Source organism: Uloborus diversus, chromosome 9, assembly GCF_026930045.1.
Source record: "Uloborus diversus isolate 005 chromosome 9, Udiv.v.3.1, whole genome shotgun sequence".
NCBI classification, from domain to species: Eukaryota; Metazoa; Arthropoda; class Arachnida; order Araneae; family Uloboridae; genus Uloborus; species Uloborus diversus.
In genome coordinates this window covers 25,362,635-25,376,917 of record NC_072739.1, presented here as the reverse complement: position 1 = coordinate 25,376,917, position 14,283 = coordinate 25,362,635, and the positions used below count along the sequence as shown (strand labels likewise).

The 14,283-nt window shown below is 32.8% G+C and overlaps 2 protein-coding genes across 2 annotated transcripts in view; one reads left to right on the top strand and one right to left on the bottom strand.

Moving 5' to 3' along the window:
• LOC129229814 (uncharacterized) overlaps positions 1-3,866 on the bottom strand; it is a 49,324-nt gene extending 45,458 nt beyond the window's left edge. Inside the window, exon 1 of the mRNA XM_054864189.1 lies at positions 3,541-3,866. Within this exon, the coding sequence (XP_054720164.1) occupies positions 3,541-3,733 (193 nt within the window). The 5' untranslated portion in view covers positions 3,734-3,866. The remainder of the gene's footprint in view (positions 1-3,540) is intronic.
• A 693-nt stretch (positions 3,867-4,559) lies between these two features.
• The window catches only part of LOC129229813 (DNA mismatch repair protein Mlh3-like), a 51,489-nt gene continuing 41,765 nt past the window's right edge, over positions 4,560-14,283 (top strand). Inside the window, exon 1 of the mRNA XM_054864188.1 lies at positions 4,560-4,675. The gene's annotated coding sequence lies outside the window, so the exon portion shown is untranslated. The remainder of the gene's footprint in view (positions 4,676-14,283) is intronic.

The following is a 14,283-nucleotide window of genomic DNA, read 5'->3' as shown; positions in this document are numbered from 1 at the left end:
CCCCCCCAAAAAAAGCAAGGCCAGATTAATTGCAACATTGACCAGAGAAGAAAAATTTTTCATGTTTTTGTCATCGATTTGAACAAGGCATACTGTTTGTTCCTCTTAAACATTATACTTATATATTTGAAAAAGCCACTACAAATGCATAGACTTAGAGGACTTGTGCTTGACCAGTTCGAAGAACTTTTCTTAAAATTTCTGAAACCATCAGAAATTAAAGGAAAGTCTCCGACTGAAATAAATTTCCACGATTCACCTTGTCATAAAGTTGATGAAAATTTAGTGAATGATAGTGCAACATTAAATACACAGGTCGACACACAAAAATCATCAGGAAAGGTAATATGTCAGTTTTATGTATTTTGACGTCCTGATTCCAAATATGTGCTTAGTTTTGCTCTATCACATAAAGTTTCTGAGATATAAGCATTTTAGTGATTACGTTATTTCTGCATTTTCAATGTAAAAGTGTTTTTATGTTATTCCCATTTCTTTGCTTGTCTTACTTAATTCTGAAATTTCTTACAGGGACAATATCAGTATAGGTGTTAGTGACTTTGCCATCACCATTGAACAGAGCGTACTCTACTGTTTGATCTGATTTAAATGATAAAAATGCCCCGAAAGTGTATCAATCATCCCAACAGGTTCTGTTATGTGTGTGGTTCTTTTACACCAAAAGGCCAAGTACGTTCAATCACTCATGATATTAAAACGATGTACCAGTTGTACTTTAAGTGTCCACTTGGTGATCAAGACAAAAGCTGGGCCCCTCATGTGATATGCTCAAGTTGTTCAAATGGTCTTCGCGACTGGTTGAATATGAGGAAAGTGGCTATGCCATTTGCTGTTCCCATGATTTGGAGAGAACCCAAGAATCATAGTGATGACTGCTACTTTTGTTTTGTGAAACTGAAGGGCTTTTCTGCAAAGAACAAACAAAAGATTAATTACCCAGAACTGGAATCTGCAATTAGGCCAGTTTCACATGATGATACCTTGCCAGTTCCTGTACCCCCAGTGTCTCGATTGGAAGAAATTGAAGTCGAATATGAAGACTGTGGATCTGATGCTACAGGCAGAGACATGGATACCTCAATTGATGATGAGTATGTACCTGATGGAGTAGCAGAGCAGCCAGAACGCTTTACTCAACATGAATTAAATGATCTCATCAGAGATCTTTCATTGTCAAAAGATAAATCTGAACTTCTTGCATCTAGGTTGAAACAGAAAAATCTTCTGTACGACGATGTCAAAGTGTGTTATTACCGAAATAGAAGTGACACTTTAGCACAATTTTTCACAGTTGATGGACCAATGGTGTACTGTAACAATGTCAATGGCCTCTTTGAAGAACTGAATCAAGAATATTTTGTTGCAGATTGGCGATTGTTTATTGACTCCTCCCAGAGAAGTTTGAAAGCAGTGTTGCTTCACAATGGAAATATGAAACCATCAATCCCTATTGCTCACTCGTGTCATCTAAAGGAAAGTTATGAAAATATGTCAGTTGTTTTGGATGCTATACAATATAAGCATCATCAATGGAATATCTGTGGAGATTTGAAAGTGATTGGTCTGCTAATGGGAATGCAAGGAGGTTTCACAAAATATTGTTGCTTCTTGTGTTTATGGGACAGTAGAAATACAGAACAGCATTATGTTCGTCGTGATTGGGGACAGAGAAACATGTATACTGTAGGTAGAGACAATGTTCAGCACAATCCTTTAGTTAATCCAAACAAAATCTTTCTTCCTCCACTACATATCAAGTTGGGATTGATTAAAAACTTTGTGAAAGCCATGGCAAAGACAAATTCGCAAGGATTCCAGTACATTTCACAAAAATTCTCCAGCATTTCACCAGCAAAACTGAAGGAAGGGGTATTTGTTGGTCCTCAGATCAGAGAGCTTATGAGAGATGATGTGTTTGAAGGGACTCTACATGATAAGGAATTGAGATCTTGGAAAAGCTTCAAGTGGATCTGTAAAAACTTCTTAGGAAAAAATAAATCTCAAGAATATGTTGAAGGTGTTGAAAAACTACTAAATACATACCAGTCTCTTGGATGTCGCATGTCTCTGAAAATGCACTTTTTGCATTCACATTTAGATTTCTTCCCTCCAAATCTTGGGGACGTTAGCGATGAACAAGGCGAGCGGTTTCACCAGGACATAAAATTAATGGAACACCGCTACCAGGGTTTTTGGAATGAATCAATGATGGCAGATTACTGTTGGATGTTATACAGGGACAACCCAGAAACATCATATCACCGCCAGTCTAATGTCAAGCACTTTTAATTTTTGCTCATATTTTGGTTTCCGGTTTTCATGTGAAATGTATGGTTCAATAAAAACTGTTTTGTAAGGTCTAGCATTTTTTGTCATATGTGTAATACTGTTTTCTTAATGTCGCCCATGTATTTTCTATACCTTATAAGCTATGGTTTTCGCGGAGCAGCACCATTAAAAATGATGCTGCTACGCGAAAACTATATGTGCTACAGAAAAACTATTTACATTTTTGAATTCAGGACAAAAAACTGATTCAGAAAAGTACAAAGTCATCTGCGATGATTAAAAAAAGTTTTTTTTTGTCGACCTGTGATATCATTTCAAACATATCACAAGAAGAGCAAAAGTTATTTTATGTTGCTGCTGTGAAGTACTTTGTGACAGCCTGTGATTACATACTAAAGAAATTTTCTTTGGAGGACGAAGTTCTCGTAAATGCTGAAGTTGCAAATTTGAAAGTGTAAGTTTTGCATGAGTAAAAATTAAATTTTTTTTTTTTTTATTTGTGTGTGTCTCTCTTTGGCACGTTTTACACTTTGTAGTTCCGAAATGTAGATACATGTCAATAAAAGAAAGGGAGGGCCCGAAGGATCTTTCTTTCAAAAATTAGAAGTCTGTTTTCCTCTGTTTTATTAATTGCCCATGTCTCACTACCGTATAATATAATCTTCTTATGAGGGTTTTGTATAGGTTTATTTTTGTATTAATGGAAAGGAGCTTAGATTTTAATTGGCTCTTTAAGCCAAAGTAGCATCTATTTGCCATCAAAATTCGATTTCCAATTTCAACATTAAACTCATTCTTACTGGTAATAAGTGCACCCAAGTATTTAAACTGGGTGACTCCTTCAAAAGTATAGTTTCCAATATTAAGCGGCTGCACATCATGTATTCTAGTGCTCGCAACCAAAAACTTGACGATAAAATTACAGCCTGAAATAAAGTTATATAATGTACAAATGTTCATTTTAAACATTTGTAATTAAAAAACTTGGCATTATAAATTTTCACCACAGTAAGGGGCTTTTCTCAATGCAAATTGTATCGACAGACAACAAAACAACGTCCAGACACATGGAAATAAATACATTAATTACTTTGTGTGTGGGGGGGGGGGGGGCGGCGGGGGTCATGGGGGCCTAGATTCTGTAACTGCTAAATACTTGCTTTATCTATATTTCATTATTACACACAAAATAGTGATTAAGTATGAGTATACAAAATGAAGCGAACTTACTTTCAAATGTATTATTATCAGGCAAAACAAAACAGCTCTCCGAGTCATAGTTGTCACTGTCCGGCACAGGCACGTTAAGAACATCCAATTCTAAAACGGCACTCTCAAAAAGTGTTTGGTCAGACCTTATGTTTCCATTTCTAGCAGAGAGTAAAGTTTCATTGCTATTTTTCGCTTTCAGTCTTTTTTTCATGTTGTCATAACATTGTTTCAATTGTTTGGCTGATCGCTTCCGTACACCGGTAACGGAATTAAATTCTCTTTCAATGGAAAGCCAGCATAAGGATTTTTGTGCGTTCAAAACTTTATTGGTCTCCTTTTTTTCGATAATGTCTTTGTTTTTTTTAGCTAATGCTAGCACAAGTCTTCGCTCAAACTCTGTGAAAACTGATCGAAAAGTTTTCGGAGCAGCCATTTCACAAAAGTTTCAATGAACGAAAATTTAAAAATGAAACAGTTTCGCTATACAAAATATTATGAAATAACTAGACCAATAACTTTAGTAGTTAGAATTAAAAAAAAATAAGAACTACATTTTGGTTATTTGACTAGTTATGCGAATACGGTCACTAGTTTGGTGGTTTATACACAGAAAGTTCATGTTTTACAATCAACAATAACGCTGTGCAATTGCTGAAATTCAACAAAATGTTCGGCACACTCCTTTCTCGGTATACTTTAACCTGTTTCAGCGACAAATTAAGGAAAAATAGATAATTTTTCTGCTCATTTTGTTTGTTTTCATTATTATGTAAAGTACAACCGAGAGTTGTGAGAGCACGCAGCACGCAGCACACAGCAGCTCAAACTTGGCAAGAAAATGGTCACTATCCTGCTGTAAAAAGGTTTCATGCTCTAAAATATCCTCACTATAGGTTTTAAGTGTAAAAAAATCTTGTGTTGATGAAATATCTGTTTCATATAATATTCATATTTTCAATTAAAAAAAATAAAAATTATAAACAAAACAAGCCTGCTTAAAAGAACTTCAACTTCGACTTTCACTTAAAAGTTTCGACTTTCGAATCGTTTTATGTGGTTTGTTATTTGGTTTTCTTGTGAATATTCTCGTTAAACAAGATATGATTATTGATTGTTTGTTGTTTCGAAGAGGAAATGAAAATCTTGATTTTCCGTAGGCTGATTACAATTTGTTTTTATTCTCTTTTTTTGCATGTGTATGGTATAGGAGAGATTGATAATGAATAGGAGAGATTTTTAAATTTTTTTCTTCCAGTCTCATTTATTGTCAAGTGTTTTGGGGGATATCTCGATAATTGGGAATCTGGCACGGTCGTCTTAACTTTGGCGTAAATAATTTTATTTTGGGGGGGATATTTCGGTAATTGGGAATCTGGCGCGGTTGTCTCATTTTTGGCGTAAATAATTTTATTTTGGTAACCTTGCTGGTTTATAGTAACCCTATGTGAATAGATGTTTCCGATTTCTTTGTTTTGATTGGCAAAGAAAATTACCTCTCGCGCGGGTGCTGGAGCCAAAAATTGACACCAATGAAGAAAGATGGCCAGATTCCTAATTATCGAAATGTCCCCTATTATGGTAATCCTGTGTCAATAGATGTTTCTGGTTTCTTTATTTAGATTTGCAAAGGAAAATAGGTGGATATTTCGATAATTGGGAATCTTGCGCGGTCGTCTCATTTTTGGCGGAAATAACTTAATTTTGGTAACCCTGCTGATTTATAGTAACCCTATGTTAATAGATGTTTCCGCTCTCTTTGTTTAGATTTGCGAAGAAAAATACCTCACGCGCAGGCGCTGGAGCCAAAAATTGACAACAATGAAGAAAGATCGCCAGATTCCCAATTATCGAAATATCCCCGTGTTTTGGGTATTTTCGTTTTGTATTTGGTCACATGTGCGAAATTTTTATTTTCAAAGGAATTTTTATTTCGGGGAAAATATAACGCTGCCGAATTGAGCAAAAAAATTATAATTCTCCCGGATCGCCTCTTTTGTAAAAATAATGCAGTAAGAAACCAATGATCCGGAATGTTTGGGACCATCGGTGTCTGAATTTCCGGATTTTCTGTATCAGCAAAAAAACTTTGTCGGTTATTTATAGGACCCAAATTAAAATAGTAAATAGTTATGCATTTTATAATCTGAAGGAAATAGATGCTTTAAATTTCAAAAATTTTCAAAACATTCACATGACACTTCAAAAACAGTTTTCACTGCAGTATATATTAATAAAAACGTTTAATAAGAGAAAATGAAATGCAAGAAGCATATTTATGAGCGAAACATGTATGTTTTTTTTTTTGTTTTTTGCATGAGAAATGTGTATGAGAAGGTTTACTGTAATTTATGCACCTTTTGTAAAGGTTTCGTTTTTGCAATTGTGATATTTGTTAACTACTTTAGCTTTTAGTCCAGTCATATTAGACATTAAAATCGCAAAGGGCGATGTAGTTCTGATTTTTTAATATGTTGTTTGGGTCAGTTGGAGTTGTGTAAACCTAAGTTTGCAGTTTTCTAAAACCTGTGCTCATTGCTTACTTTAAAAAACCTGCAAAATTTACCAACTTTTTTTAGTTTTTCCTTTATAACTTCTAAACTGTCCAACTTTGGATACTAAATGTGAATACCTGTTTTAAAGCACATTAAATTTTGAGCAATTTAAGCTCAAGAGGCGTTCTGTGTGACCAATAGTTTAGGAGATATCTTACATCAAAAATTGGCCATTTTTGGCAAAAAAATAAAAAACTTATGCTTTGATCACATTCCATATCAAATATGGACATGAAGTCCAATTCTAATTGAAAAAAAACTGGATATACTATTATAGTACATTTAATTGGCTTTCATTTAAGCCAAAAACGAAGTCAGTTGATTCAATAGTTTTTTTCTGTGACTGGACTAAAAGCTAAAGTAGTTAACAAATATCACAATTGCAAAAACAAAACTTTTACAAAAGGTGCAGGGCTCCCAAATGGTCCGCTTTTCCCGCCAAAGTCCGTTTTTCAGGGTAAAGTCCGCTTTAGACCGCTTTTTAACATTTTGGTCCGTTTAGTCCGTTTTGTATTGTTTTTACAAAAAAATCAGATTTTAAAAATTTTCATTACATTAAAAGATACTGTGTGCTGACTTATGTTAAGCACGAATACGCTGCCGCGGCGCCGTTTTTCTATTGAACTTGACTTTCTGGTATTATTTCGCTTCAGATTGACGTCATTACTCCTCCTCCCACCGCTGTAACATGGAAATCTAGCAAATGGAGAAGTTTGGGGGAAGAGTTATGACGTGAAATCAAAGCATTTTGCTACCGATATTTTTCACGGGTTCGTACGCACTTGAAAAAAATCAAGAATGTTTCATCAGTGCAATTTTCTGAACTTGTGTTCGATATGTAGCATCGCGAAAAATTACTTCCTGTGTTTGCGAGTTCAATCTTTTTGCATCTTGTTAATATTTTGATGTTTTTGACAATCAGAAGTTACTTTAACATTCATTAACTTAGATTAGCTTATTTTATGTTTAATTACAGTAGATAATAAACTTTTTTTCGGAACCATGATAACATCAAACTTTCTTGAACTTCGCCGAAAATTGCTTGCTGGGTTTTGAGATTTCAATCTCCTTGCATCTTGTAAATATTTTGATATTTTTGGCAATCAGAAGTTATTTTGACACAATCCACCATAGATTAGCTAATTTTTTTGTTTAATTTTAATATATAAGAGACTACTTTTTTTTCGAAACCATGGCGACATTGAACTTACTCGCACTTCGCGATCTTTTTGCATCTTGTTAATGTTATGATATTTTTGGCAATCGGAAGTTATCTTGACATAACACCTCCTTAGATTAGCTTATTTTTTGGTTAATTTTAGTAGACAATTTTTATATTTTTGGTACCATAGCAACATTGAACTTTCTCGCACTTCGCGGAAAGTGCTTGTCGTTGTTTGAAATTCCAATCTTTTTGCATCTTGTAAATAATTTGATGTTTTTGTCAATCAGAAGTTATTTTGACACACTCCACCATAGATTAGCTTATTTTTTTGTTTAATTTTAATAGATAAGAGACTACTTTTTTTTCAAAACCATGGCAACATTGAACTTACTCGCACTTCGCGGAAAATTGCTTGTCGTGTTTGAGATTTCAATCTTTTTGCATCTTGTTAATATTTTGATATTTTTGGCAGTCGGAAGTTATTTTGGCATACGCCACCATAGATTAGCTTATTTTTTGTTTAATTTTAATAGGTAATAAACTACTTTTTTTTCTCGAAACCATGGCAACATTGAACTTACTCGCACTTCGCGATCTTTTTGCATCTTGTTAATGTTATGATATTTTTGGCAATCGGAAGTTATTTTGACATACGCCATCATAGAATAGCTTATTTTTCCTTAATTTTAAAAGATAATAAACTTTCTTATTTTTGGAACCATAGCAGCATTGCACTTACTCGAACTTCGCTAGGAATTGCTTCTTGTCTTTGAGATTTCAATCTTTTTGCATCTTGTACATATTTTAATATTTTGCGCAATCGAATGTTATTTTCACATATGCAATCCTAGACTAGCATTTTTTATGTTCAATTTTAGTCATGTTTAGTTTTAGAGAATTTTTTTTTTCTTTTTGGAAATTATGCAAACAGTGAACATACTTCGCGAAAATTTGATTCCCTTGTGCAAGATTTCAATCCTTTTGCATCTTGTAATTATTTTAATATTTTTTAAAATTGGAAGCTGTTTTGACATGTGCTACCTCAATTTTTTTTTATTTAATTTTATTTTTAAAAACAAAAAAACTTTGTATCCTTATTTTTTAAGTACTCATAATGAGTATTTTCAATTTGAAAATATAGCTCTATGAATCTAAACTTACACATTTATTTATTACATTAAGTTATCCAGTAAAAGCAGGCTCAAATTTACATTCAGTGTATTTATCACTTAAGCAGCATTTGTATATTTTTGGGTATGGTGACTTTAATAAAAAAGTTTTCTTTCTCACTAATTTTTATATGTACTTGAAGACAGTTACAATATTTTTTTGGTGCCCGAACAAATAATACACACATATGAAGAAATGATTTGGATACTTAGCATACTAATAAATGATTTGCAAACCTCTAATATTTTTGAACTTCAGTCAGTTAGTAGCATAGCCAGAAATTACCTCCTGCTTTGGTGTTTGGTCATAAACTCTCATATGTATATAAACTTACCATATTTTGGCTGGAAATATGTGTAAAAACCAAGGGCTGTGGAGGGGGAGGGGGGACCTCCTGGCCTCCAAACTAAATCTTCTTGTCTTGCGGTACCTTATATCAAAATGAATTCTCTTTAAACTGCTTATGTGAAAATTTTCGTAAACTACTATGTACTAAGGTGTTTACTGTAATAACTGTATCTAAAAGGTCTTTATTAGGTATGTACTGATTGATCGGTCACTTGGGTGATTATTTTTAACTAGCCAGTTTTTACCTGTTAAGTAGTAGAAAATTTATTTTACAATTAAAGTTACTCTGTAAGATGGTCAGTCACATGCTTGCTTGCCACTCCCCCCCCCCCCATCCAAATGTTTGTGTGAATAATATAATTCAATAGATAAGAAGTTCAGATGTACAGAAGGTGATAAGGATTTATCATTAAAAATCATTATTTTGGTTAATTAACGAATTATCTTCACGTATTTATTGCCAGGCAGCTAATTTGCCTTTTGGTGCTACCCTGGGTTTAACTATGAATGGTCCTCCCAAGGTCCTCTTTTTAATCCTAACTGGTCCTCTTTGGTCCCCTTTTTGATTCAAAGTGGTCCTCTTTTACCCTTTTCTATGGCTAAAATGTGTTGGGAGCCCTGAAGGTGCATAAATCCCTCTCATACACAAGTACTCATTTCTCATGCAAAAAAAAAAAAAAAAAAAAAAAACACACACACACATTTTCACTTATAAATATGCTTCTTGCATTTTATTTCTTTTCTCTCTTATTAAATGTTTTTATTAGCATATACTGCATTGATTTACACTAACTTACCTAAACAACATATTATAAAATCAGAACTACATCATGCTTTGCGATTTTAGCCCTTTTTTTGTATAATATGACTGGACAATTTGAATAAATATCAATAAAACTTTGCTTTTAATGTTTTCTCTTGTGGCATTATTAAATTTTTTACAATTCCAGTTTGGAGTTTTTCACATAGTCAGTTATGCTCGTACTGGCCGTATAAAAGAGTGCTGTAGAATACATTTGTATTTATTTCTTTTGTGTTCAGTTGGAATACAGTAGGAACTAGTATGTTGTGGCCATCACGAAACTTTCTTCTATATCTTTCTTATAATTCTGATCCCTCCTCATGCTTAACGAGGAAGCAATATTCCCAACAAAAACAAAATTACACATGCAAAAACTTGACGACCATCCCAATGTCTGAATTATTACAAAAGCAAAACAAAGAGCGAAAATTGAAAGTTATTTTAAAAGCCTTGCTTGAATTAATTACAAATATTTTATTTGTTAACAAACATAAGATGGCAACAGTTAAAAACTTTAAATCATTGAGATAATATTTCCGATCATTTCCATACAATTAAAATCACGAGAAATACGCAGACGACAATCTATTACGATTTATCTTTCTTATTGTTGCATTAATAAAGCTAATTTTATTCGCAAAAAAAAAAATCAACACCTCTTGGAGCAATTGGCGTCAAAATTGAACCAAAGTCTGTTTACATATGGATTCACATATATTCCAAATTTCAACCAGAACGTAGAATTACTTCTTGAGATAGGGCACTCACAATGGAAAAAAAGAACGGGCGATTGCGCTACCCCCTTTTTAGCTGTTGACACCAAAATAAAATCAGCTCTTATACCCACTAAGGGCTACTTGTCAAAAAATTTTTGTTTGATTCCGTTCGTTATTTCTTGAGATACAGCAGTCACAATTGACGACAAAAAACGTTCTATAGCTCAACCCCCCTTTGAGTTATTGACACCAAAATTGAATCAGCACCTGCTCCTGTTAATGGCAACATATGGACCAAATTTTGTTTGATTCCGCCAGTTACTTCCTGAGGAATAGCAAGCACGCGTAATTCAAAAAACGTCCCATTGCTCCACCGCCCTTGGAGGAATTCGCGCCAAAAACCAATGGGCACAAGTTCACATACGGGCACATATGTGTACCAAATTTCGTTCGATTTCATGCGGTAGTTTTTGCTGTAGAGCGGCCACAAAAAACTGGTCACACACAGACGTGACACACATACATACACACACACATACATACACACACACATACATACACACACACACATACATACACACACACACATACATACACACACACACACAGACAGACAGACATTTTCCAAAAATAGTCGAAATGAACTCAGCACACCTCAAAACGTTCGAATCCGTCAAAATTCGAAATTCGAAAATTTGCACGAATCCAATACTTTCTTCTATATATTAGATATAGAAGAAAGTAAAAATGACAAAATTTTGAGTTTTGTGCTGGAAAATGTTTTGGAGAATTCTGCCCGTGTGCAAGATTTACCTCTATTATGAATTTCTTGATACACATTATTAATAAGAGAAACGTTCATTTTTTTTTATTTCAAAGATTGTATACTTTTTCAAAATGGCAGGGAATCAAGAACAATTTTCTGGCTTCCCAGTTTTTTGGCTCTTGGACAAAAGGTTCTGTACTATACTACAAGTGCTGTTGTCAAATTCACAGAGGTGTCCCCCCTAGCGATCCCCCCACCCCACTCAGACTGCCATTGAAATTTTTACGGGGGGTGTTTTGAGGTATATTTTTTATTTATTTTATTTTTTTATTTTATTTTATTTTTTTTTTTTTAAGGGGCTCTCATGCTCATGGGGGTCTTTGTAATATATGGGGAGGGAGGCACCCCTGGCATTCAAGCTCACCACTGGAGATAAATAGGAAACTTTGTTGGGAAGATATTATTTACATAAGATATGATTGAGGAATAATATGCTAAAGGGCAATTCCATGGTGTCGGACGTAAAAAATGAAGAAAAATTACTCAGTTTTAATTATAGTTACTAAGTATAAACTGTTCCAAAATAATCAAATGTATTTACAAGATACTTACTACATCCCACTGAATAAAAAAATATGTTAGTTTTTAAAAATAGATCCCTAAAGTATAAATTAAAAAAATTTAAAGAGTTGGTGTCGGACGTAAACACACAAATAGTAAAATTGATGGTTCACTTAAAAATTACTATAAGTTTGTGAATTGGCTTACATTTTAATTTTAAAAACAGCATAATTCTAAAGTATACTTATGATTGAAGCATATTTCAGTTTTCAAATGATATCATAAGGAATAAAATTATTTAAAAAATATTTTTAGCTTGGTGTTGGACGTGAATTTTCGGTGTCGGTGTAAATTGTTCATATTGGGCGTAAACTATTGCTCTTAGATGTAAATACATAACAATGATTACAGTTATAAATATGTAAATTGTAGGTTACATATAATGAAACAAAATTTACCAAGTAAATTCAAAAATAGGGTTGATTGGGGGAAGTGGGACACTGAGGTAAGTGGGTCACCCCCCAAAACCGAAATATCCATATGGTTTTCACCAGGGTTGGGTTTTGGACTGTCCAAAACTGGTTTAGGACAGGACAGGTGGTTTTTATCGTCCAAAACTGTCTAAAACTGTCCAAAAGTATCCGAAACTGTCTTAAACTGTCCAAAACTATGCTACAGGTGTTATCTAATCAATTCGTATTTATTGCAATATTTGTAATGCATAATTATAGATAATAATGAGGTTTAATTAATGAATATTTGGTAATATTTTTCTCCAAAATGTTAATTAAAAATATTTTACTTAAAAAAATTGCCAATAACTACTACATAAAAACTTTCTTATGTAACAGTTGGTAGAGTTATGAAAGGAAATTCACAACACAACCAAGACAACTAATTTTAGTTCCATTTATAACTCAAAGGAATATTACAAAATGTGCAATATTTAGGAGCCAAAGAAAAAAAAATTTAAATGGTTTTTCAAATAAGTTTTACATGATGGTTTAACGAAAATTATTTTTTAAATCATAGATGAAAAAACAAGAAATTGATGATGAAACACTTATGTTATAAAACTAGTGCTATTCTTTTTTTGTTCATATTTTTAATATAATACATTCTGTAACTATAAAAAAAAATTGTAATTTATTGCATTTTAGTCAGTTATAGCACCACATTTTGAACACTTTCTTTTGCATACATGCATAAATGTTGAAAAATTTGGTTTGTGGAAAAAAAAACTCCTGCATGCAAATTGAAACTTTTATTGTAGAATTTAATTTCTATGTAACTAGATTAAAATCAGCTACATAAATAAGTAATATATATATATATATATATATATATATATATATATAGAGAGAGAGAGAGAGATTTTAAACAAACAAAAAATTAATATAGACGAGGCGCAAAACTGCAGCACTTAGAACTATATCAAATATTTAGGATTTAAAAATTGTGATAACTTGTAGGTATGCAAATGACAAATGAACAACATTATTAAAAATGAACAAAAACAAGAACAACAATATAAGCAATTGATCTGCTTCTTCGTCAGTGGGTGGGAGCAGCATACCCTAACGGAGCCTCACAGGTTTCGGAACGCATCGCGAGTCAGCAAATAAACCATATAATATACGTATCGTACCTGTGAGGCTCCGTTAGGGTATGCTGCTCCCACCCACTGACGAAGAAGCAGATCAATTGCTTATATTGTTGTTCTTGTTTTTGTTCATTTTTAATAATGCTGTTCATTTGTCGTTTGCATACCTACAAGTTATCACAATTTTTAAATCCTATATATATATATATATATATATATATATATATATATATATATATAATTAAGCTAACAGAATTACAAATATTAAACAAATTATAAATAACAAATGATGATAAAAAGGAAAATGCAAACAGCTATTAAGTAGGAATAGAAAAAGAGTGAATCCAGAGCTCATCAGCTGTGGGGGATTCATTAATTATGGTCAAAAGACCAAAATTTTAACTATAAACTAGAAGAGAATGTTTAAGCTCCAGTACATGTAATATAGAGTAACAATGGGCAAACGTACCACTTGCTAAGCTAAAAACAATAAACTATAGCTCAAACCTAAAACTAAAAGCAGGGGGTTTCGCCTCGACTAATTAGGAAAACAAGTTCCGATAATTAGCCTTCCACGGGCTCTATGGGCTCTTGGTGTGGTCTTTTCAATATTTTTCACTGTTATTATATATATATATATATATATATATATATATATATATATATATATATATATATATATATATATATGTTCTGTTTTTGATATTTTCTCACAAAATCTCAAAAAGTAGTTTTGGACACAATGGTTTTGAACAGGATGATAAAAACCCTGCTTTTATTTGCCCACCTGCATAAACATAGGGAAATTTGGTTACTAATATAAAAAAGCTAAATAAAATCATGCATACAAATTGAAATTTTAATCAAGAATTCAACTTCTATATAACTAGTTTTAAATCAGCTGCATAAATAAGTTTAATGTTCTCATTGAATAAATATTCTATCTAAAACATTACTTTGATACATTTTATTCTGTTTTTGATGTTTTCTAACAGAATACAATTTTTCTAAAAATATAGTTTTGGACACTTTTGGACATAAGGGTTTTGGACAGGACGGTAAAAACCAGGGTTTTTAC